The 24,315-nt window shown below is 40.2% G+C and overlaps 2 protein-coding genes across 3 annotated transcripts; one reads left to right on the plus strand and one right to left on the minus strand.

Moving 5' to 3' along the window:
• Nucleotides 1-272: 272 nt before the first annotated feature.
• On the minus strand, nucleotides 273-3,963 carry illr4 (immune-related, lectin-like receptor 4; the record flags this gene model as incomplete). Its single annotated transcript, XM_083899572.1, has 6 exons — nucleotides 273-723; nucleotides 813-967; nucleotides 1,192-1,269; nucleotides 2,049-2,168; nucleotides 3,713-3,799; nucleotides 3,900-3,963. 6 exons carry the CDS (start codon nucleotides 3,961-3,963, stop codon nucleotides 322-324), a joined length of 906 nt encoding a protein of 301 aa, XP_083755698.1. The 3' UTR covers nucleotides 273-321.
• Nucleotides 3,964-5,246: 1,283 nt separating this feature from the next.
• ak2 (adenylate kinase 2) lies at nucleotides 5,247-12,058 on the plus strand. Of its 2 annotated transcripts, XM_083899865.1 has the most exons (7): nucleotides 5,247-5,413; nucleotides 6,850-6,975; nucleotides 8,073-8,183; nucleotides 8,319-8,413; nucleotides 9,573-9,645; nucleotides 9,823-10,042; nucleotides 11,973-12,058. In XM_083899865.1, exons 1-7 carry the CDS (start codon nucleotides 5,315-5,317, stop codon nucleotides 11,978-11,980), a joined length of 732 nt encoding a protein of 243 aa, XP_083755991.1. In that variant the 5' UTR covers nucleotides 5,247-5,314; the 3' UTR covers nucleotides 11,981-12,058. The 2 variants fall into 2 exon arrangements, with proteins under 2 accessions (XP_083755991.1, XP_083755990.1); XM_083899864.1 differs by having other exon boundaries at nucleotides 9,823-12,034.
• The last annotated feature ends 12,257 nt before the right edge of the window (nucleotides 12,059-24,315 follow it).

The raw sequence follows: 24,315 nt of genomic DNA on the forward strand, positions 1-24,315 counted from the left end.
ATGGAAAGAAAATGATAGAATATACAGATTTATCCATACTTATTTTTTTTACACAAAAAACATGAAAGTTGAATAAAATATTATTTGACACCATTGATATTCAACTGCATCAAATTGGACTCGTTTAACCAAGGCTATGCTACTATATATTATGTACAAATTATATTTAAGTTCACAAATTTAATTATCATAGATTCCTGTTAATGTCCATGGAAATTTTCTGGAAAAATCTCTTAATTTGATGAGGGAAGTTTTGTAAAATATGTGTAGAGTCTTTGAGTGAGCCTTATTTTATTTTTTTAACATAATCCCTAAAAAGATTTATCTGGATATAGTATATAATTCATGTTTCTCACAAATACTTTTTTGAAGCTGTTTGCAGGATTTGTCATGCCAGCACTTCAGGTCTTGAGCTCCGTTCCTCTCCCCCATCCTCACACAGTCCTCTCCCAGAGGATCCTCTTCCAGCCAGTTATCCGGGTCACTGAGCCAAAAGGTCAAACTAGGAAAACAAGGGAACAGAAACCGATCTGGATCAATAAAAAACAGGGTAACTTTGATGCTGCAAATGGATGAACATTTTTTATGAAGATTGAACCTGATGTTCAGTGGTGATCTGTCCACCCACAGCCATCTGCCCTCTATCTCCGAGTCTGACAGTCCGATCCAGAACTTGTCCTCGTCGTCTGTCATTTTTGTCATCAGTCTTGACACCAGGAATTTCTGAAGAGGAAGTTGATGAAGAAGTTAACACCGTGAAGACTTGACAGGTTTATTTTGACCTGTCTGACTAGGACATTGAGAACATGGACCTGCTCTTCTTTGTGGTTTATCACGACCAGGTCTCCTCCTAGTTTGGAGCATTCTGCTCTGCTCTTGCTCCAGCTCAAACGAGTGGAACTGAAGTAGTAGCACTTTCCACCATGATGCTCCCAGCCTTTGTCACACGTTGGACATGCTGTGTCCTCTTCAAAGGCAAGACAACAGATTAACCACCAATAAAACCTTATAAGATGCCTTCAAACAAAAATAAGTCCATAATAATAATGCTCATAAATATCTTCCAAACCAGTATTGCCATGTTATATAAGTTGTAGCTATATTAATGAATGTCTTATTCAGGTTTGTAGGGTATATAAAACGCATTAATAAGTCATTTCAAGTAATTTAAAACAAAGTGCAAAGACTTACCTGTGCGATTGTTCAACACAGTGGTGAAATTGCTTCGGAGCTTTTCAAGCTCTGACTTGGTTTGAATGTTTTCGTGATCTGATTTCAAAATGAAAGAGTGGTCAGAAAATATCTAACAAATTCACAAAGGGGGGAACTCTGACTCCATGTGAAAGTTAGAGCAGCACAAACTGAACGTATGAAATGAAATTAAGCTACAATATTTTATTTAATTTTGATAATTTGTTGCGATATCTCACTGAATTTCCCTCTGTTTTGTAACTGGCAGAGAAGTCATCACGTTGAACGACAGAATTTGGGGGGAAAAAACCACAAACGTATCTCGGGCTAGCTGCCATTGTTAGCAATAGCAGTCGCTAGCATCGCTCTACACAGTGTTTCACACACAGAGATACGGCGTAGCAACATGTCCAAGGATAAAATATGACCAGAACTACGAGTAAAACTGAGTTAATGTGAAAACAAATGGGACAAGAGTGCATTTAAAAGTAAAAGTAGCAAAGTGGCAGCCATTTTGGAATCCTGTGTTGAGGTTTATGAAATTGCGCTGACTTTGACTTGGAAATCCGACCTAAGGGGGGCGCTCCAGTGACTATAGGTTGTTGCATGCATTATAACATTTTTTGGAAAAGACTGAATCCGATTGATAATATAAATAATTTTTACCTAAAAGTGTCCTTTATTCAATCTGAATAAATTCACTAAGAATACGGTGGCCCTAAAGTTCAAATCACCATCAGCATTTGTTGTTTTAGTTAATGCTGTATTAATGTTGTTGTGTTTTAGTCGACGTTGCGTTTTCCTATTTGTTTCGGTGATTTGCACCTCAGGGGCCACCGTAGAAGAAAGAAACTCACGCGTCACAAAAAGAGCAGCAACAGCAGCCGCCAGCAGGAGGCTGAGCACCAGCAGAGCCACTCGCTCTAGCGTCCGCAGCGTCCCTCGTCGTTTTTTTACAGCAGCAGGATGTTGGGAGTCTGTTGTGGGGCAGCAGCAGCAGGAGGAGGAGACGCACAGTGACAACAGAGACGAGATTGTGAGTTTTTAAAATTGTTTTAACACAACTGTTCCTAATAAACTGAGAAATGAGTGGTTGCAGGCTTCATGGGAACATAATCAGAATACACCAATGTATTGTAGGCATCTTAAAGTTCCAGTGTAGAACCTCTATCGCCCCCTGTGGACTTACTCTGGTAAGTAATTACCAAAACGGTGCATTTTTTATGACCTACTTTGCTGTCTGCTTTGAGAGAAAATTCATTCAAAACATTCAAAAGAATATGTCAGGAGGAGGTCAAGAGGTCATTCAGTACCCCAATGACCAAACTAAACAACTACACAATAAAAAAAAAACTAATATTCACAGTTACAGAAATATGCAAAAAAAAGTTACAAAACCATATAAAACGCCACCGATTTCTTTTAAACGAAGTGTATTTGTTTAGATTTGAAAATGACACACTACAGCTTTAACACCGATGACTGCAAAATTTAGCTGAAGTTTTCTGAAAATCAGAATAAGACGACATGTCGATCAAGGCTGCAACAATTCATTTGCCTCTTAATCTTTTACAAAGTCATTGATCACGCTGTTACCATATTGTTACTATATTGTACTACTTAGCTCCTACATGTGGATTTTTGGGGGGTTTCTGATATGAAATACAGATATTTATAGATATTTAACATTGTTTTCTGTGTTTTATGGATGATTGTGTGTATGTTTTGATTCTATATGATGTTTCTGGTGTTGATTTGACTGTCACCACTTTTTCAAGAAGTGGAAGTGAGGGAGCAACCAATGGAAAGAGGAAGAACACACACACACACACACACACACACACACACACACACACACACACACACACTGTGACTTCAGAGGACATTTCATTAACTTACATTCATTTCCTGTAGACTTACTTTAACCTGAACCATATTTATGAGTGCCCTAACCCTGACCTTAACATAAACTTGGCCTTTAGAAAAAGGTCTTCAGGGGACTTGATTTTTGTCCCCATAAGGAAGACAAGTCCCCGTAATGGAATTATGTCCCCACAACATAAGGAATACCAGACAAACACACACTGTTCTTGTAAATGATGACTATATATACAACCATGACCTCTGCCGTGGTCATTTCCTTTATTTTCTTTCGTCCTTTTTCTTCACACTTTCACAGACTTCCCCTTTTTTCTTTCTTTCTTCTCGTCTTAACTCAACCCGAATTCCTAACACTTTTTAAAATACTTTTACTGATAAAACTGAAAATGACTTGATCCTTAAGTACAGTAAATGTCATACACTTTAAGATTTTTACTTAAGTAATATTGCGAAAAAAAAGAAAGAAGTGACTTCAACTTCAATCAAAGACATTTTCTGGTAAGATACTTTCACTCAAGTATTCCTTTGAGGTACTTTAAACAATACTTTATACAAGTCCAACTACTATTATAGACAATAATATGTTAAAAATGTATTTTTTGTATGTAACTGGATGTTTTAAATGGTCAGTTGTACCCACCGGTCAGTTCTGGACTTGTGGTCGGATCACTTTGTGGGATCTTGACTTCGCTGTACGTTTCCTGAGCAGACGAGGACGTGGTCTCTGCTGCACAATATTAAAACATTGGAATAAATAAAAAACGGAAAAACAACTGTTTATTTTTCCACTGTCCTCTAAGTTGGACAAGTTGGAATTTCAAACTCACCACTTCTGCTTCCTCTGCCTGTGGTGAACTTGACATCAGAGTAAATGACATCAGCGTCAGGCATGTTTTCTTCTGTGAGTTTGAAAGAAGACTGAACTTAACTGTTCTTACACTCCTCATATCTCTCTTGTCAGATGTAACAAGTCTCTTCTCTTTTTCTTTTTCTTTAGAAAGGAAAGAAAATGTTAATCTGATCACAGAATGATGAAATGTCACTTCCCCATAATTAACACCAGTGATGTCACAAAGATAAACTTATATATCTTCTCGCTGTCAACGAGGAACTTGATGAAACCATTCTCTCCTTCCGCTGTCATTTTCACTTCCTATTTACACACTGTCACAAGCAAACCATGGGGAATTATTAAAAGTAAATATCAATAAAATCCAACTACTTCAGCAGTCAGTAAGTGGTGGCGTGTGGGCCAAAAGTGGCCCTTCAAGAACTAATAAAATAAAGATTTAATTTTGTTTGCTTTTCTTCACAAAAACGACAAAGTTGTGCAGAATTCAGAGCCTTTATTTTGAAAAAAAATCATGAGCAACACAAGCAACGTTCAAGTTACTTTTGAAAACAACACCTCTTTTAAACTTGCTATTTTTGTACCATATTAAATAGTTTAGATTAGAAGAAGTAATCATTAATAAGTAGTAATACATTTAATAAATTAGAAGTAAAAACAACAACAACAAGAAAGAAACAAACTTAAATTAAAGAAATATTGGCCCTAGGTCAACTGTACTTGCCGACCTCTGTTTGCTTCCACTAATAATGCAAAGTAAAGGATTAAAATAATAAACTATGATATATGATAGAAATTAAAACTCCCCAGATAAAAATAAATGAAGTGTATCTTCCTCATAACCAGCTACTCATAACTTATACTGTATGTCCCTGAATGCATCTGTAATTGTAATATATGTATATATACATATATATTACTCCAAAATGAACAAATTCTGTATTTGAAGTACATATTGATCATAATAGTTTTTCCATTTAAATATTTTTAATGACTTGAAATTGAAATGCATTCCACTGTTTAAAAAAAATAAAAAATAAATAAATAATAATAATAGTAATAATAGAAATAATAATACATTTACAGTTGTTTTTATTTTTATTGAGTACATACTTTCATATTAAAGTATTTTTGATTCCCACAGTGAAGCCTTATACGGATGTAACAAGGATGTCACACAGTGAGGCTTCCCGACCAATCAACGCTCACACCAATTGACCGAAAAGTCTTAACAGCCAATCACATGCCGTGTGGTCTGACAGATGGGCGGGGCTTACCCGTTGAAGCAGGAAGAAAGCGACCGGTCCCTCCTTTTACTGACTCACCAGGAGCCCCGCACGGACTCGGTTAAACTTTCTGCCCCGGTGTGTGTGTGGCTCTACCGGATCAGACATGGCTCCCAGCGTGCAGCTGAAGGAGGCTCTTGCCGATGTCCACGAGGGCATCCGCGCCATTCTGCTCGGACCACCCGGAGCCGGGAAGGGGACTCAGGTGAGCTAGCGGGGCTAGCCGTTAGCTCGGGGGAAGTTCAGCAGTGTAAAACGCATGGTCGCTATTAGCCGTGATGATTAGTGGCTAATGCTAATGCTAACGTACCTGACTTTACCTGCTGCTTCTGGTTCTCGCTTTAGAGGCGAACGATGACGTCAGCAAGCTTTCAAAGCAAAGTCTATTTTCTCAAAATGTCTTCGTTTGTTTTTCACTTGTTGTGCCTGTGTTTAAAAGTGAAACTGGATTAAATTATCTATCCAGTTAAGGGCTGCGTCTATACATTCATCGTCAACTATTTTGATAACAGATTAATAACGTTGAGTGTTTTTTTTATTTTTTATTATCAATTAATACAGTTTTTCTGCTTCCTAAATAAGAACATTTTCTGTATTTTTGGCCCCATATCACAAATAAATCATTAAAACGAAAATAATTTTGCTTTGGGACAAAACAAGACATTTGAGAACATCAATATTTCCAGGTTTGAGAATCACCAATTGGCATTTTCTGACATTTTATGGACCAAACAAGTATTCGATTAATGGATATAAAAAACATCCACAGATTAATCAATGAATGAAAATAATAGTTAGTTGCATCCCTAATCCAGTGTTTCACTTTAAAAACTGTGCACACACACTGTCAAGTCTGTTAAAAGTGTGTGTGTATTTAGAAAGTAGAGTAAAAACCGCACATCTCACATTGTGTGTTGATGTAAACTCAGCATGTTTTAAATTTTTTACTAGATTTGGTCTAAAATACCATTATGTTTCCAGCTCTAGTTTAAAATTGAGGCTACACCAATAACACACATTTGATAATAATATAGACAATATAATTAAATGTATATAGTGTAGCGCAATAAGCTAGTATTATTTTAGATGTTTTAATCATCACCATGCCATTTTTTGCACCGATAATGCATCATTATTTAGTACTGTATTTGGGTCAATTGACACATGAACATGTGACGAGAAAATGGAGGAAAAAAGCAGGATGTGTCAAACCTGTGCATCAGGTTTAACAACACCTTCAAAAGAACATACAAAAAACAATTAAAAAACTGCACGTTTTTCAGCGCAGTACTTTTTATGTCTCCCGAGGTTCTGTGTTGCAGCAGGAGACAGACAAATGGACATCAGTGGGGTGTTGTTACTAAACTATGTTAATGGCTTCCTGCAGTTGGTCCTGTGGTATCAGATTGGCAACAAGAGCGCGCACTCTCTAATTTCATGAACCTGTGTTGTAATCTGGTCTCTGTGGAAATCTCACTCTGTAGATTTATTTGTCTTTTTTTGCACAGGTGTGGTTTGTTAATAGTAAGAGCTTGAATTAAAAAGCTTTATAAATGTGAGGACTTTAAACTTTTCTTTGCACTTTGAATAAAAAGAATAACTGTAACTGTAGAACTTTCTCACCCCCTGTCTTGTGTGCAGGCTCCTCGACTGGCCGAGCGCTACTGCGTTTGCCACCTGTCCACAGGAGACATGCTCAGGGCCATGGTCGCTTCAGGTTCTCCGCTTGGAAAAAAGCTCAAAGAGACCATGGATGCTGGAAAACTGGTAACGTTCCCACTCATCTGCTCATGTCACGATCTCTCTCTCTCTCTGTTTTTATTTCGCTATCCCTTTGCCCTCCCTGAGTCTCATGCTGACTTTACCGCCCCTCAGCTTGACCACCAAATGAGTTTTATTTATCTTAGATATTTACGTTGATGCAAAGCAACACAAAGCAGCAGCAGGATGTCCAGCTAGTGTTCCCCTGGCAATTTTCCATTTCTTTTTAAACTCAGACCTCATTTTTGTATGGAAACTCGTTCTATAGTAGAACCAGGTTATGGAAAATTTCCCTGGAATATTATGTTATATTTGTACAATACACCCTGGTAGGATTTGCATTTTGTCCAGGGGGTTTTATGGGCCACATACTTAAATTACGTAGCTGTTTATGCAGCTGCGTCACCTAGAGACGAGCTACGTAAATAGCCCAGAAGAAGAAGATCGAAGACATACAGAATTCTGCCTTTCATCACAGGATGTGGCTGTTAAGGGACGACTCTGTTGACAAATCAACAGATTATAGTGTGTCAAGCTCCACCCCTTTTAGGATCTGGATCACTGTGTTTGGAGCCCCTACAGAAGGCTGCCAAAAACTGACACTGGGTTCCCTTAAACCTTAATGGTAACCTAGATATTTAGGTAAATGTCTCCCTTGTTTATAACGACGCCACCTACTCTTTAATGCGCCCTGCATTGCTTGACGTACATGAACTAGGGCTACGTCTGTGTTGTGGACTGTCCGTCGTCTCTCTCTGCTGTTGATGTAAGATTCCGTGTTGAACAATGAGCGAGTAAAGTTAAGCAAGAGAGAGCAGATGACAACGTAATGCTTAGGGAATGCAAATTCCAAAAATGCTGGGTTCACCAAAGAAAATTACAGACAGACTTGAACCAAGACCCCAAGGCGAAGCAGCTCTTACGAGTTGCCCCTCCCAGCTTAAGCTGTGTCAGCACATCCAGTCCTTGACTTTGAGGAAATTGGTCCTTAAAAGTCCTTTTTAATGATGTTGAATTTTATGACTATTTCTATCAGTACTAGTTTGGGACTGCAGAATTCATGTTAAAACTTGGCTGATGACTGTGTTGTTGTTGTGGTGCAGGTCAGTGATGAGATGGTCGTGGAGCTCATAGACAAGAACCTGGACACACCACCCTGCAGGAACGGCTTCCTCTTGGACGGCTTCCCCCGGACAGTCAAACAGGCAGAGATGGTGAGAGTTAGGCTTCTGTTTTTCTTCAGTACCACTACATTTTAGACGTTCATCTGCTGCTTTCATTCGGTCTGCTGTTAAAATCAACACGGGGGGAAAATCTAGGTATTACTTTCTTCTGTTCATGTCTTCCAGCTGGACGACTTGTTGGACAAGAGAGACGAGAAGCTGGACTCTGTGATCGAGTTTGCTGTCGACGACTCTCTGCTGGTGAGCAGGATCTGTGGCAGGTAAGACGAGTCAGTCTTCACTCGTGAGTTTACAGCTGAGGCGTTCCTCATAGCGTCACTGTGTTAAATGCACAGTCGGGGCAGGTAGATTGATTCATGTTGACAGAAGAGTCCTGGAGAAGGAGACGATGTTTGAAGGAAGTGGAGCCTGAAAGTATGTGTTTGTTTATCAGAGGAGAATCATGAGAGCGTCTGTGAACATGTCTACATGTCTGTACCTGATGAATACCAAAGGTGCTCCGTGTCTGATTGTGCGGTTTCTTTGGTGTGGTTTTTGGCTTCTTGCCTCTTTTGGCAAACTGAGAACCGCTCGGCTCAGCCTGCTCTCTCTACAGTGGCCCTTGTGCCCCATAAAGACAGTTTGTCTTCATCTAAGAGTCTGAAGCTTCCATTTCTAAATGTCTAACCTCTGCTTTGACTAGTTTATCCATCCTGGCTACTATAGAAACACATCAGACGGTAATATAATGTACTAATGTACTTAAGATTGTTATATTTACAAGATTACACATTTATACAAACATATACATATTCAATTTGTGCCAATAAGCCCTGCTAAATGTTACACACAGGTCCTTTAAGTGTGGAATAAAGATGATAGCGATGGTGTCGTTTTTGATTTTTTTTTTAAAAACATGTATTTGATTAATTGAGAATATTACATATTGGATGTATTATTGGCTTTGTGTTAAATTTTACATGTTTATTATGAAATAATCTTTTGTCTTTTCAATGACCTACTTTGACACCATATACTGACTAGACAAATCAAAGCTCCTCTGAGTTTTTCTGCGACTGCTTTGTCTGAACATGTGACACAGCTTTAGAAGAACACGCTGTGAAATCCTTTTATTGGTGTGTGTGTGGTGAGGCGTTGACGGTGTTTGTCCTCGTTTTTCCACAACAACCTCTCTGCTTTATCTGCATGCTGAGAACATTCAATAAATATACTAGCCAGTGTGCACACAGCCATGTGTCGGGGGGGGTCTTTTGTGAGGAGGCTGAGCCTTTTCAAGCCCAAGTAGGACAAGGGCAGCACGTGGGATGTGAAGAGCGCGGTTTAATAGTTGGTGAGTCACTGTATCGGTCTCATCAGTCCTCCTCCAACACTGATTTCTTTTCCGTCCATTTCCTCCCTCTCTCTCCTCCTCTACCTCAGATTAATTCATCAGCCCAGTGGCCGCTCGTACCATACGGAGTTCAACCCTCCCAAAGAGCCCATGAAGGATGACGTAAGTAGTCTGACATCAGACGCTCAGCCTGTGCAGGGCTAACAAATTCAGCTTAAAAAAAGAAAAGAAAATCGAAGTCACAATTCACAGTTAAAACGTATAATGGACCAGAACAATTCATATCTTTTTAAATCCTTCAATCTTGTAATGAATATCAAACTCCCTCTACGCTCACAGGTGACCGGCGAGCCGCTCATACACCGCAGCGACGACAACGAGACGGCGCTGCACTCCCGTCTGGACTCCTACCACCGGCAGACGCGGCCTCTGGCGCAGTACTACAGCGTCCGGGGAATTCACACGGCCATCGACGCCGCACGACACCCGGACGTCGTCTTCGCCTCCATCGTAGCCGCCTTCTCCGCTGCCACGGAAATCCCCGCCCGTGCCTCCGCTAGTAAAGACCAAGTCTTCTTCATTTAAAACCATTTTTTCTTCTCCTCCTCCTCTCACTTTTCTTCCTGCTGGCTTTTTTTGTGGTAAACGTGGAAAAAGGACACTCGGGGAAACTCGGCGTGTTCTGCTCTTCACCACAAAACTGAGTATTTAAGAGGGAATATGCCTCAGTAGAACTGATCAGTAACGGCTTAAACACATATTTTTTAGCACTGCGCTGCTGTTTCACCTTGAAGAGAAGAAATTCAATGTTGGGACAGAGTGTCCTTCACGTCTGAGGAGAAGCTGGTAGTAAATATTGTTTGCCTTTGCTTTGGCAGGTTCACTCTTGTATATGCGATGACTTTGATTGTCATTGATGCTTCCACACCTGACAGCCAGAGAATTAGTGAGGACCATCTCATGTCATGTGACCAACTGTCAATTCACAATGGCTGGTTACTGAGCAGGTGTTTGTTGCTATGAGATTTATTAAAGCAACACTATGTAAGTGAAACTAGATTCTTAGAGGTCGACCGTTATGGGTTTTTCTATGGCTGATGTTGGTTTATTATTCCCCCCCCCCCACCTGTAGCTGATAAAATACAAAAGTTTAAGGCTAACATAATGCAAAACATTGCTAATGCAGATTATTAAACGATAAATATCAGCCAAATCATTCGGTCTACCTCTAATACTTTAGATTAAAATAGATGTTTGACCACAAATACGTCTTAAATTAACGTCAGAAATGTACTCATCATTATGCTTTAAGTGGGAATGAAAGCAACTCCATTCTTCCTAATACACATCAGTGTCAATTTTGAAGCTCTTATTTTGAAGGCAAATGCAAGTTGCATCGTGTTGCTTTAAAGCGATCTTCACCTAAACTAGACCTTTTTTTTTTTTCAAGAGTACAAAATCATGCTAAATGTTGATTTACCCTGACAACTCATTGTCCTTGTTTATTTAATAATGCTTCACTAGTATTAGTAAATGATTATTTGAGGCTACATCCACACTAGTACATCTAGACTGAAAATGAGCCGCAGTTATTTGCAGATTTGGCCAAACCTCCAGGGTCGTGTCAATACTAACAAGCCAGGCGCCATGCATTAAAAATGAAAACATGGTGTGGATGTAGTCTTCTCTGTCTCTACGTAGTTTTTCTCAAAGAGTTTAGCCTCAGAAAATGCGCGTTTGTGAATGTCAGGTATGAAAGAATCTAGTGGTGAGACTGCAGAATGCAACAACGGAAGCACTTGCACCTCTTTAACCAAGCATGTTGTGGAACTACGGTGGCCTGTGTTTACCACAAAGGATGCCATTTTTCCCTTCATTTGTGTTGTCGTCCACTTCAAAATGCAAAAATCGTCCCCTGCTGAAAGTTTATTTTAACGTTATTATAGTATATTCAGTTTCTGCTGATAAGCACTGATGCATGTTACATGTTGGACCTTTAAACTCTGGACAGAAGTGCTGTTTTCCCCCTCCCTTCTCCTCACTGTGGATCTCCTCGTGTCTGTTCGTCCTTGACTCTTCGTCGTCCTCTTCTTTGACCAGAACGATCCAATGTGGCGTCGCTGCTGCTCTGTAGTCTCCTGCTGTTACATGTTCAGTGGAAACCTCTCTCATGCAGACTGAGTTACCTGCTCTGTCCCCTGAATACTGATGTGTCTTCGTCCTCTCGGGCTGTTGGGGATGAAAAAACAGTAGCAGATGTTCCTCGTTTTCTGTGCCCAGATTTCAGACGACGAGACTATCGTGCACAACATTATTAGAGAAGTGTGAATGTAGATTACTGAATGTGTTTTTTTGTTTTTTAACGTGCACTTTCAAGGTAATGCTTTGTCCAAATTGATTTTTAAAAACACCAGAAAATGTAATTTTCTAGTTTATTTAATTTATTGAAAACTCATTTTTAATTTGTTCTCTCCCTCTTTCTCTTCCAGCTGGTTGAATCCTGAGCTGCTCCATTTTCCACTGAGAGGAAGGACTGGAGCAGGCAGATGTGTTCGGGTGGGTGGACAGACGGGGGGGTGGTGGGGAGGTGGAGGAGGAGGAGGAGGAGGAGGAGGAGGAAGGTCAGACTGTCGCTGCTTCTTTAAATGTCATGAGTTGAGCTTCATTCTGGTCTCTTAGTTGTCAGCACTTGTCTGTTTTACAGTAGCGTCTTCATCGTCCTCCTGTCAAAGTCCTCTTTGTTTACCCTGCTAATAAATCTGCTTTTCTAACATCGTCACATTCTGTCTACATGTTTTTATTTAAAGCAGCACTACGAAAGGCTTGGACACTTTCAGAAACAGTCTGTCATATCACGGATGGTTTTGGTGACATTTTAAAGTGGACAATTTACATTTTAACAAGAGTTATTTCTGACAAACTCACAATATGACACTGATTCACCATGATGGGAATCACATTGGTGTACATAGTGGTTTAGAGTAATGAGCACATCCTTCACAGAATCGACTAAAACAGCTGCTTTATTATCTTCAAACGAGGGCAATGGACATGTTTGAGACATGTATTGTAACATGCCAAGTGATTTTTGCTGCCCCCTACTGGTTTAAATCAAAATGGGAACAACATAATTTATAAAATTCACCTCATGTTTTATTGAAGCAGAGATAAAAACTAGCGACGGGGACCATTCGCTCATCAGGTAAATGTTTACTGTCTTTTATAAATGAAGCTCATTTTTGCCAATGACTAACATTCAAACTGAGTTGTATCTGCAACCTGCAAATTCGCCCCCTGGTGGCTATTTAATATAATCTTTGATCTGGGTTGTCCTCAGCCAACAAACTATAAGACTATGTCCACATATATATAGTATATATGTTTTTTTTTTTTTTTTTTTTAATATATACATGTTAAATCACAACAGAGGTACAGTTACCGCTGTCTTTTAAATCTTCATGTGATTACAACTCAAATTAAATTTGCCGATATGTTAAAGTGGAATTATTGATAAAGGGAGACGCTGCATTTTTGAAATGTTTACATGTATATATATATTTTTTAAAACTCATCTAATAAATGTTGAAATGTCTCGCCATTGAAGAAGAGAGAAGGGGGCGTTCCCGTTGTCCCTGACGTCACTGACAGGGGCTTTCCCTCCGTGACGTCGCAGAGCGACGGGGCGAACAGGAGGCGAAGTGGAGCGGAGCGAGCTGCGGAGATTAGTCCCGGTTTTTGACGCTGAGCTCCCGCAGCACAGGAAGACACAAGGCCGCTGTCACCTACCAGGAGCCGACACCTTTCTTCTTCTTCCTCCTCCTCGCCGAGAGGACAGAGAGAGAGGCCCGGGAACAGAGGCCGGCCCACACGGTTACAGAGGGAGCGGAGAACCGGGACGACGCAGCGGCGCTCGGCCGCCTCCCTGACGAAGGAATCCGGTCCAGAGTGAGGTGAGTCCCCGGTGGTGGTGACGCCTCTGCTGCTGCATGACTGCCGTGATTTAACACACTCTACTTTGACCTGAATATAAAGCACACGCAGCTGTTTGTCTACGTGAACCTGAAACTGTGATTTGTACTGATATTAATTAATATTTATATTAATAATAATAATGATAATAATTTGAACAAATGAGATTACCATGGTACCTGATGCAGACCAGTGTCCAGTCCCTGTCATTTCAGAACAAATGTAATATACGTACATATATAAAGAATTAACATAAATAATAAAATATATGTTAAAATAAAATCATAAATAGAGATTATGTATTTATTTAAACTGATACAAATTATTTTGCTTTTTCTTCCACCTGTGTCTGATAAAATATTACATTTTAATGATAATAAATAGTACAAAATAAAGTTATAGTGACTTAGCAAAAATGTACATGTTTTCTAAGCATGAAAATATGTCTTTTGTAATGACTCGCCAACTAATATATAGCAAATATTTATCTCTAATCACAAAATACCACAAAGATTGGGCTGCTTTTGAAACATCCAGTGATGTATGTTTACATTCAGCATGTCATCATTCTGACATAAATATCCTGTGTTTTCTGTAGCCTCGAGGATTAATATTTGTTATCATGTGCTATTATAACTTCAGAAACGACAGCCCATCTGTTTATTTGTCTACCTGAGAACTCATGACATAGTTTTAAGCTGTGTTTAATACATGTCAAAGTCAGTAATGATATCATAGTTGGATTTTCAATTAATAAATCAGTATAGATCAGAGGTCACTGAATCGTTTTGTTCTTAGTGGCTAAAAACTGTATAAATTGACAATATTATTGACAATAAACGTCTTTAAATAACAAAAGTAGAGCTGCAGTTGTCTTACATTGTCTGACCAAAAGTTCAAAATCCAAATATATACATTTTAAACATTAATAACAAAGTAAATCATGATGTTTTCATATGTGAGAAGCGGAAATGACTCCTATTTCAATGTTTTTGTATCAAAAGGTGTTATTTATTAACTTCCTGTTGATGGATCACATGGTTCATGAGTGAATCACTGCATCTCTGGACAACATGATACTCATTTTCTTTCTTTCCCACCATCTTTGAAGTGTGTAGACTTAATAATAATAATAATAATAATAATAATAATAATAACACATAACATAGAGCGTGACACGTGACACCAGCAGGCCTGAACAGATGAAAACAGATTTTTAAAGCAGATGTGCTCTCCCCGTGATCACGTGGGCCTGGTGAACTGTGACCTCATCCAGATGTGCGTCGGGTTCCCGTGTCGTTCATTGTCTCGCGTTACAGGCAATGTCCGGGAATTACGTGCTCGTTCGTCACGTGTGTGTGTGTGAGCTGTGTGCTGCTGTTTCCTCCACTGAAACCTGAGGCCACTTGTGCTCTTTACTACAGTTACACTGCGTCTCTGTACAGTAGGCCTCACTCTCAAGTGTGTGTGTGTCTGCGTGTGTGTGTGTGTGTGTGTGTGTGTGTCTGCGTGTATGTGTGTGTGTGTGTGTGTGTGTGTGTGTGTGTGTGTGTGTGTGTGTGTGTGTGTGTGTGTGTGAGGACCACTATAGACCAAAACCTGAGGCAGAACCCGATCATTTTCTCAGGAACTGGTACAGTTTAGGACTAAAATTTGAATTGTGGTTAGATTAGGGTTAGAGTTTAGGCATTAACTGGTGCTGGTTAATGTTTGTTCAGATGAATGGAAGTCTGTGTGTGTGTGTGTGTGTGTGTGTTTTTGTACTTGCGGCATACTGAGGACCAGTGAGGGATTTTAACCAACAAAGTGAGGTCATTTTTACGAATTGAGGACATTTTGGCCGGTCCTCACTTTGTTTTCATTGCAATCACTTCCTTAGATTGTAAACAAGCTATACTCTGTTTTTTAACAGAGGTCCTCAATGTGATACAAAAACCTGGTTCCACCTGCAGACATTTTATGGTACTGCACCCAGTAGTTCTTTATAGATGTCATTCATGAAACAGATATTTGTGTTGAATAGTAAAGTTGAAATGCTGGTCCTCAGTATGCGGCAAGTACAAGAATGTGTGTGTGTGTGTGTGTGTGTGTGTGTGTGTGTGTGTGTTCAGAGGGTGCAGAGTAAGAAAACTGTAGAGCTGTATGGTCGTATTTGTGACTTTAATATGCAGCCAAAATGAAAGCTCACATTTTGTTAATAAACAAGTCTTTATTAATGACAGTAACACTTAAGCCCAATTTATACTTCTGCGTAAAGTGCTCTGCGTAGCTACGCAGAGTCCTCTGCGTCGACGCAGAACCTGTCGAAGAGCCTCTGCGTCGTCTCCGGGTGCACGGAATATTTTTTAAGTGTCCGTCACTCCGTCAAGGGACTACGGAGACGGCAAGAGCTGCGATTGGTCCTCAGGACAGGCTGAGCTAAGCTGCTCTGTGCCGGCTCTCAGTGCGCTCCGGGCGTCCTGACAGAGGCGGAGCTGATCCCCGCCGATAACACCGCTGCCGAACTATAAATACGTCATATCTTAACACACACAGCACATGTTTAGACTCTAAATGGCCAATTTCTCGCCTCAAATTATCTTAAAACTGCGTTCCGTGACACAGAAAAGTGAGAAACGGCCACTTTTTCAACAACAACAGTCTTTCTCTCTCTTTCTTTCTCGGACGCCATTGCTCACTGTAGCCAGAAGCACAACAACCTTGCGCAGCGACCCCTACTGATCGGGCGGGAAATTGCAGCGAGTGTCCGTCACCACGACGCAGAAGTATAAATGCTCGAGGCGTCTCCGTGGTGACGCAGACGGATAACGCATACGCAGTCGGAGAAGTATAATGTGGCCTTAAAAAGGCTCAGAGGTTTCTCGCCTGCAGTCCTGACATTAAACATTCAGCAGCTCAGCAGTATGGCTCCTGAACGCTCCTCTAATTATAGTCACTCCCAGGCTGATTCTCCCTCTACCTCCACCTTCCAGTGCATCGCTCCACATTACTGGATCTACTGTGTGTGCGTGTGTGTCTTGTTTTTTTTTTTTTACCCCCAAGGAATTTAATATTTGTATTTTATTTTTTAACCAAATAGAACACCCACACATCTGTTGGTTTTTATTATAGCCAGCTAGAGCTGCAACACTTCAAGGGGAATTACTGTATTAATCGACCTGGGGCCCAATGTATTGGTCCAATAATGGTCAAAATCAGTGGGAAAAAAATGTAATATCACATGGTTCATGATGCACAGACAGTAGTAAACATGTTAATTATAAAATCAGGAAAAGCATTTTAGCTGAGTCATGTTTGATCTGTTTATTTCTTCTTTTTGGGGAGAACAGTATTTGTTACACGCTTGGAGAATGATGTCTTTGAAATGACTCAGCAGAAATGTGTTGTTAGCAGCTTCATATGTTCATAAATAGTCTAAAATGACTGTATCGGACTAAAATGACTGTATCGGACTAAAATGACTGTATCAGACTAATATTCGTATCAGTTGATCTTTTGTGATATCGGTATCGGACGAAAAGCTACGTGTGGTGTGGTGCCACATTTTGTTGATAAACAAAGCTAAAAACGCAGATTTTCTCTATGGACTTTGGTGCAGGAGAGTGAGCGGTTGACGAATGTCAGTTCTTTTCGTTAGAAAAGGCTGAGTAATTTTATTTGGCGAGTCTTTTTGTTAAGTGTTTAAAATGGTCTGTTATCAGTGTGAGTGAGCGAGCGTTCCGGGGGTGCAGGAAACAGGATGTACGAAATATCAACAGATTAAGATTAAGAGCTCTGTTCACAAACGTTACTGTGATTGGACTAACGGTTTTCACCAGACACAGTCCTATCACATTAAACTGTGACTAACCACTTCACTCAGACCCCAAACAACCAAAACAAAAGAAGAAGAAGAAGAGTTCTGTAGAAAGTGTGGGCGCAGCATCAGTGAAGTGGACGTAAACGTGCCAGACAAACTGAGCTCACTTCCAGCGCAAAAGGGTGTGTGAACATCGTTAATCCATGGACACACACACACTTTGAATTCTTTATTCCTTTCTCATGTGGGTGATAAAGGAAGCAAAGAGTCTTTCTCACATGTTTTTGATTGGAGAAAACACTTGTGTCATCTTTGACATATTTTTGAGGACACTCACCACAGAGTGGTCACACCATGGGCGTGTTGTTTCAGAACACATGTTCCTAATGTGAAAAATGCACTTTATTTGTTTTTAATTATGTTAGGTATTAGGTTATGTTTATGTCCTTCTTTCAGGAACTTCCTGTCTACAGTTTTGTGATGAGTAGGAGTTTTTCTTGGGTATCGGGTTTATTGCGGGGATTTTTGAAACACGAGTTGTGCAGCAGTCACACCCTGAGGGTGTGTCCAAACAAATTATAACCGTGTAATTAATCATTTAAATCGTGAAAGAGTGAGAATGTTCTGGAAACACACACACACGCACGGACGCACGCACGCGCGCGCACGCACTCACGTACACACACACACACAGGTTTGTACAGCTCTTCTTCTTTGTAGGACACTGAATTGACGTCCTTTCAACTTTGAACTGTAGAGGGCAGCGTTGCACCTCTGGGGTGCACAGAGGTACTGGTGTCTACTGGAACTTATTAGTAGAAGACAATTAAAAAATAGACCTCAGACCTTAACTTACCCAACACCAGAGGATAATCGGCCATATTTCGGTTCCTTCCCACAATCATCTGTGTCTTCCGATGATTTTAGGCTGATTAAATGGCCAAAATATGCTGTAGTGTGAGGGATTAAGTGATGCGACATTAACGCCATCGGACACATTAAGAGTGGATTTCATATCAGGAATATTTGATATTCAGCGACCAGAAGCCACGCCCCCCCCCCCCCCCCTCCAATATAGTCACTTAAATCACGCAAGTTTCTGTGAGATCTCAAACCTGCAGGATTAAAACACTGACAACACTGACCAGGTTTAGGACCAGGTTTTGGTCTCATGGGGAGTTTTCAGTTCCTGTGAAGCTCTGTGTTTAGGCCAGAGAAGGAACAAACACACACACACACACGCACACACACGCGCACACACACACCCTTTGTTCTGTATTCTTAGGAAGAGCGGGGGTTGGTTTTCCACAGAAAGCTGAGTGCTTTATCAGTGCTGCAGTCAAAGTGCCAAAAATCAAATCATGCTCTAAAATAACAATGAACTGACCTGCAGCAGCGTGTGTGTGTGTGTGTGTGTGTGTATGTGTGTGTTCATTCTACCTGAGTTTTCTTTGACTAAAAATGATCTTATTTATCTCAGTAATTGTTGATTTCTCCGTCCTGGAAAAGACGTAAATGGAACAGTTTTTTGTGACACTTGTTGAGGATTTTCATTTTTTAAAGCCTAAAGAAAGGTTTTCTGTCAGATGGATCTGTCGCAGGCAGCAGATGACGGGACTTTTCTTCTCTTTGATGGCGAGACAAAGGCAGTGATTGATAGACTTGATAAAAAAAAAACAAAAAAAAAACACTTGTTGACGCGTTTACTGATCACAGATGAATCACTCACTGACTGATGTCTTCCTTGGAGATGCTGCTGTAGATGCTCATGCTGTCTCATGATCTGTCTTCTCTTGTAGAGGTTATTTCATGGTTAAAGATACAGGAGTTTGGATTCATTCTTAGAGACAGCTGACTGTGCCGTGTGCTACAGGTGGACAAATGAATCGCCCCTTGGATTAAAAATCATTATTTAAAATCATCTATGTGTTGTTTATGCACGCTTAAGTGCTCTAAAACTTGACTTTCATCCAAAAACTTAATTTAATGTGACTTATTTCTTACATTATTTCTTGTATTTAAAGTATGGAAGTGCCTACACAAAAAAAGTTAAGCAATTCTGAGTCATTTATGTTATTATTTAGCTGTTACATTTTCTTTTTAATTGCTTCCTAAATCGTTTATCCGGCTTTTTCCTGCTGGAAACAGAAGTTTCTCCCCCTCACACCAAACCCCATTGAGAAAAGCAGCGTTTTTAAACTGCAGTGACACTGGAGCTTCTGTTCTACTGCTGCAATCATTGGTTAATTTATGTCACTAAAGGAAACGCGAATGAAGGATTTAAATAAAATTTAAATTTACCCGATGGTTGAATCAGTGGATCGACAACTTCTGTGAGGTGTAAGATATAAAATGACTGATTTTCTCAATGGGCTTTGGTGTGAGAGAGATGGTGACAGTAAACTTCAGCTTCCAGTTGTTATTTAGGTGTCGGAGACTTCGGCAGGTGTAAGATTTTATCATGTGAACCTTGTGAATTGTTAACTCTAGAAAAGGTGAATTAAGAATATATTTAAAACTTTTTTATACTTTAAAAATGTTTGTGGTTGGACGTGAGCCAGTTTACTATGTGAGCAGGTGTCAGGTGTGTGTGTGTGTGTGTGTGTGTGTGTGTAGGAGATGTTGACAAAGGGCATGACCTTTCTGAATCATTGATTGAAAACCCATTTGTAAGTGGTGTGTGTTTGTGTGTGTAGTAAGCTGTGAGAACATGTCTTTGTGAGGACCTTTTGACCCTTATGAAGACACTTTATCTTTATTACTACAACTTTACAGCTTTTAGGATTAAGGTTAGAACAAGGTTTAGATTAGCAGCGATCGATAAATGAATCGTTAACGTCGCCGTTTCTTTGCTCCATTAGACAAAGAAATTATTTCCACATTTTATGGACCAAACAAGTACTAAGCGAGAAAATAATGGTTGGTTGCAGCTCACGTTTAGATGAGGCTTATGTTCAGGGTTAGGGTTCGGCATGTAGTTGTGGTGGTGGTCAAGTTGAGGGTTGTACAAGAATGTACAGAATGTACTTTTGTGGGTCCGTTAAAGGAACATTTTCTCTGTAATAATGCGGGACGTGGCCGCCTGTGCTTGTGATCTATGTCGTCCATTAAAGCCACAGTGACCTCAGCGCCGGACGATGCCTGACGACCGAGCCGCGGCTGCTTTCGGTGTCGTTCACAAAGTGCAGCTCCAACTATAAAATCCTCATAAAACGGGGTCAGTGGCTTTCATGACTGGAGATTCTCAGTCCCAGTCACTGTGCTGCAGCCTTTCAAACAGAGACGTCACTTCTCAGTCATGGATAAATGCACTCAGTGCTTCCATGGAAGTGAAGCTGCCGCTCAGAGAGAGAGGCTTCAGTGGAAGAAGCACTTTACACTCTTAGAAATAAGGGTTCCGAAATGGTTCTTCTGCAAGGGCTGAAGAACCATTTCGTTCCTGACCTGGAACCATTTGCTTCCTGAATAAAGGGTTTTAAAAGGTTCCAGGTAGTACCATGAACCTATGAGCCAAGCTGAAGAACCTTATATGGTTCTACAGTTTTATTTCTAGTGTACATATGAGATGTGAAACCTTTAACTGTAGGATGCAGGGTGGAAAAAAAGGGTAATTTTTACACTATTATACACATTTAATACTAGTTTCCAATCAAGTTTATATAAATAATGTGAATTTTGAGGAAGTTAACTGCAACGTACAGCAAGTTTGATTCGTGTTAGAGGTAGAAAATTTAATTTATTATCAGAAATTTCTTCATTTTCTATGCCGTCACCACTGGTACATGGATCACAATTAGAGAACCATGTTAATGGAGGAATTTTAACACAGTAGTTGACGATAGTTTGACAAAAAAACATATGCGAATTGAAGCTACAGCAGTCAGCCTTTTGTCCCTATTTACACACACACACACACACTCACACACACACACACACACACACTAATAATGCATTATTAGCTGCAGGTTGAGCAGAGAACCATCTGTTCTCAGATAAGCTGCGTTTTTTTCTTTGCTTGGTATCAGTCGTCTGCCGGACCTGAGCTCCTCTCTCTCACTGAGGATCAGCTGGTGATGAAAACAGTGTCATCAGTCTCTTCAGATTGTAGCCTTTTAGCTGACGCTCTTACCCAGAGTGATAAGGTGCTGCTGAACGCTGAGTGCAACCACAGGATAATGAGTTCAGTTTGATTTGTTCCGTTCAGTCAAACGAGAGAAAGGGATCTTATTTTGTTCTCTCTCTCTGTGTGTGTGTGTGTGTGTGTGTGTGTGTGTGTGGTTGTATGAGGTATTTTAAACGTCACCAGCATCTAACATGGAGCCAAAAGTGATCTGTGTGCTCCCACAGCCAGGGAACCTTGACTCTGAGGTCACTGAAAACATGAAAAACTGATTTTTTTGCCCTTAAGAATACAGTCAGTGCTTCTTTACCTTGTGGTTAGACACCAGCTGCAATTTATTTCACTTTTGTCAGCTGCACTCTCTCCTCACACCAAATTCCATAGAGAAAATCAGCATTTTTTGCTTGTTGGAACAGGGACAATGCTGATCTGCTGCTGGGTTATTTGCTAAGTTTGTGCTCAGTAAAGGACGTCAGACACCAAAGTCAAACACCGAAGCCACAAAATAACACATTTGAAAAAGTCTAATGCTGGTGGATCAACAGGTCCTGTGTGCTGTGATGTAAAATCAGTACTTTTTTGAATGGGGTTTGGTGAAGGAGAGTCGGGAGTTTAGCCACAGCTAGAAAAGGCATTAAATGCTGATAAACTGCTTTTCTACTGTGTTTTTAGATGATTTTAATCCAGATTAAGTGAGTGAGACAGGGCCTCCGTCTCCGTTCACATTAGACTGACAAGTTTCCAGGGACTTTTCTCAGGAAACACATCATCGGACATGTTGTGAATAATGTGTTTGGCAACTTGTTTGGACATTCTGCTCTTTGGAAGAACCTTGAGAGGTTGTTTTTTAATCTCTTCTCGAGTACTTCTAACTAAAAATAAAAACGGGAGGATGCACCTGAACACGAATGTCAACATGTCGACGGACAGCTGTTATTTTTGGGATAACAGCTGTGTAGATGCAGAATGCCTGTCTCTGTGTGTGTGTGTTCTTGTATTTGTTACCTCTTTAGGACATTTTTCTGGATATTGTCAGGACTAGTATTCGCCATGGAGATTAAAAATTTGGTCAAGGATTAAGATTTGAATTGTGGTTAGGTTAAGGTTAGAGTCCAAATGAGTGGACGTCAATGCAGCTCCTCAGAAGACTAGCTGTGCAGACCTGTGTGTGTGTTACTCTTCATTAAGGCACATCTTCTCCTTCTTTATTGTGCTTTTCTTTGCATCACTTTATCTATTTGCTGTAAATATATGATCATATTATGGGCGTTGTCTTAGTTGTCACTGAATGTCACATAATTATTATAGGCTATAGACAAACTTCTCTCTTCTACTTTCACGTAATCAAAGGTTAAAGTTAAAGCAGATTCTTCTCTCTCTCTCTACTCTTAAGTGTTGATATTGTGATATAGGTCTCATGGAGAAAGTGTGTGTTTGTGTGTGTCTCTGTGTATGTGTGTCTCTGAGTGTGTGTGTGTGTGTGTGTGTGTGTATTGAGTTCATGGTGCTGTTGGCAGGCGAGTCAGGAACAGCCTGAGAACTTGACAATCTGGACTTGATTTCTTGATAAGACACACACGCACGGACGCACGCACGCACGCACGCACACACACACACACACACACACACACACACACACACACACACACACACACACACACGCGCACACACACACACACTGTGTTCAGTACTCCTACTCCACTGCTGCTCATTTTTATGCACACATAGGCAGTTTTTTTGATGGTAATTATAACGGCACATATTTTGATTAAAAATTGATTTTTGATTTTTACTGTGACAAAAAATATATATATATATTTATATATATATATATATATATATTTATATATATATAATTAACTACCAAACCCTAATGCAAGAATGAGGACTTAAAGCAGAACTTTTTTTTACCCTAATTTAACAGCGTCAGAGTCATTGTGACAGTTAAATGTCTTGTTGCGGGCAGATTGGGGGGCCGTTTTCCACTGCCCCCTACTGTTCATTAGCGGTAAAACCAGCCTAGCAAAGATCAGGGCCGCTGACCCTGGCGAGGTACCAGTTATTAGACTGAGGCAGTGAAAGGGTAATTTCAGATGTTCATCATGGTTTAAATTAGGCTTATTTTCAGACCGAGCACCAATCCAATCCGACTTTATTTATAAAGCACTTTAAAAACGACAACAGCTGAAACAAGTGCCGAACAATATAACAAATAAAATATAGAAAATTAACAATAAAATATACAGTACCACTAGTGGAAGCTCGCGTACCACTGATGGTACACTTTGCCAAAGTTTGAGAACCATCATCATAAAACCATCATTTTACCCCGAAATGATCCTTTTGTCGTCGCTTGTTTCAAAGTTGCCTTGAAACGAAACACAACCGCACAAACGGTAAACCTCCCACTCGTCACGCTCTCACAGTTTCCTCTGCTGAAATCACATCACAGTTCTCTCTCTCTCTCTTCAGAAACCCATCGCGTTGTCACATGAAATATAATTTACAAGCGTGGAAATGACGGTTTGAGCAGCAGCAGAGATGCAGAGGCTCTGAAGGACCTGTTTAGCAACAAAGCAGCAGGAGAAGAAAGAAAGAATACTCTGATCAGCTTTAATGTTAACTCTCCCGCTGTGACAGAGGAGGTCAGAGGAGAAGCAGCATCAAACTTCAGTGTTTGTACAAACTGCTCCTGCACTCAGTCGTCACACAGCGACCTTCAGAAAACACAAAGTGACGCTTTCAATTAGAGAAACAAGCGAGCGATGATGAAGAGAGGAGAGGAAAACATGGACTTGTTTTTCATGTCGCCTCCTCCGACTTAGATTAGAGACATCTCTTCCAGATCTGCCTGGTGGGAGTGAGGATTCCTTTATTTAGAAACTCACTTTGTTTCTTCGTACATTTCACTTAACCTCTTTGACCTCGAACAAAAATGAAAACA

Source organism: Microchirus variegatus (genome assembly GCF_963457635.1).
Source record: "Microchirus variegatus genome assembly, chromosome: 13".
Taxonomy (NCBI): domain Eukaryota; kingdom Metazoa; phylum Chordata; class Actinopteri; order Pleuronectiformes; family Soleidae; genus Microchirus; species Microchirus variegatus.

What these genes read in the sequence shown, in the direction of transcription:
- ak2 (XM_083899864.1), top strand. Translation starts at nt 5,315, where the DNA reads ATGGCTCCCAGCGTGCAGCTGAAGGAGGCTCTTGCCGATGTCCACGAG. An exon ending in CCATGGATGCTGGAAAACTG is followed by an intron (nt 6,976 to 8,072) that starts GTAACGTTCCCA and finishes GTTGTGGTGCAG; the next exon opens with GTCAGTGATGAGATGGTCGT. An exon ending in AAGAGCCCATGAAGGATGAC is followed by an intron (nt 9,646 to 9,822) that starts GTAAGTAGTCTG and finishes CTACGCTCACAG; the next exon opens with GTGACCGGCGAGCCGCTCAT.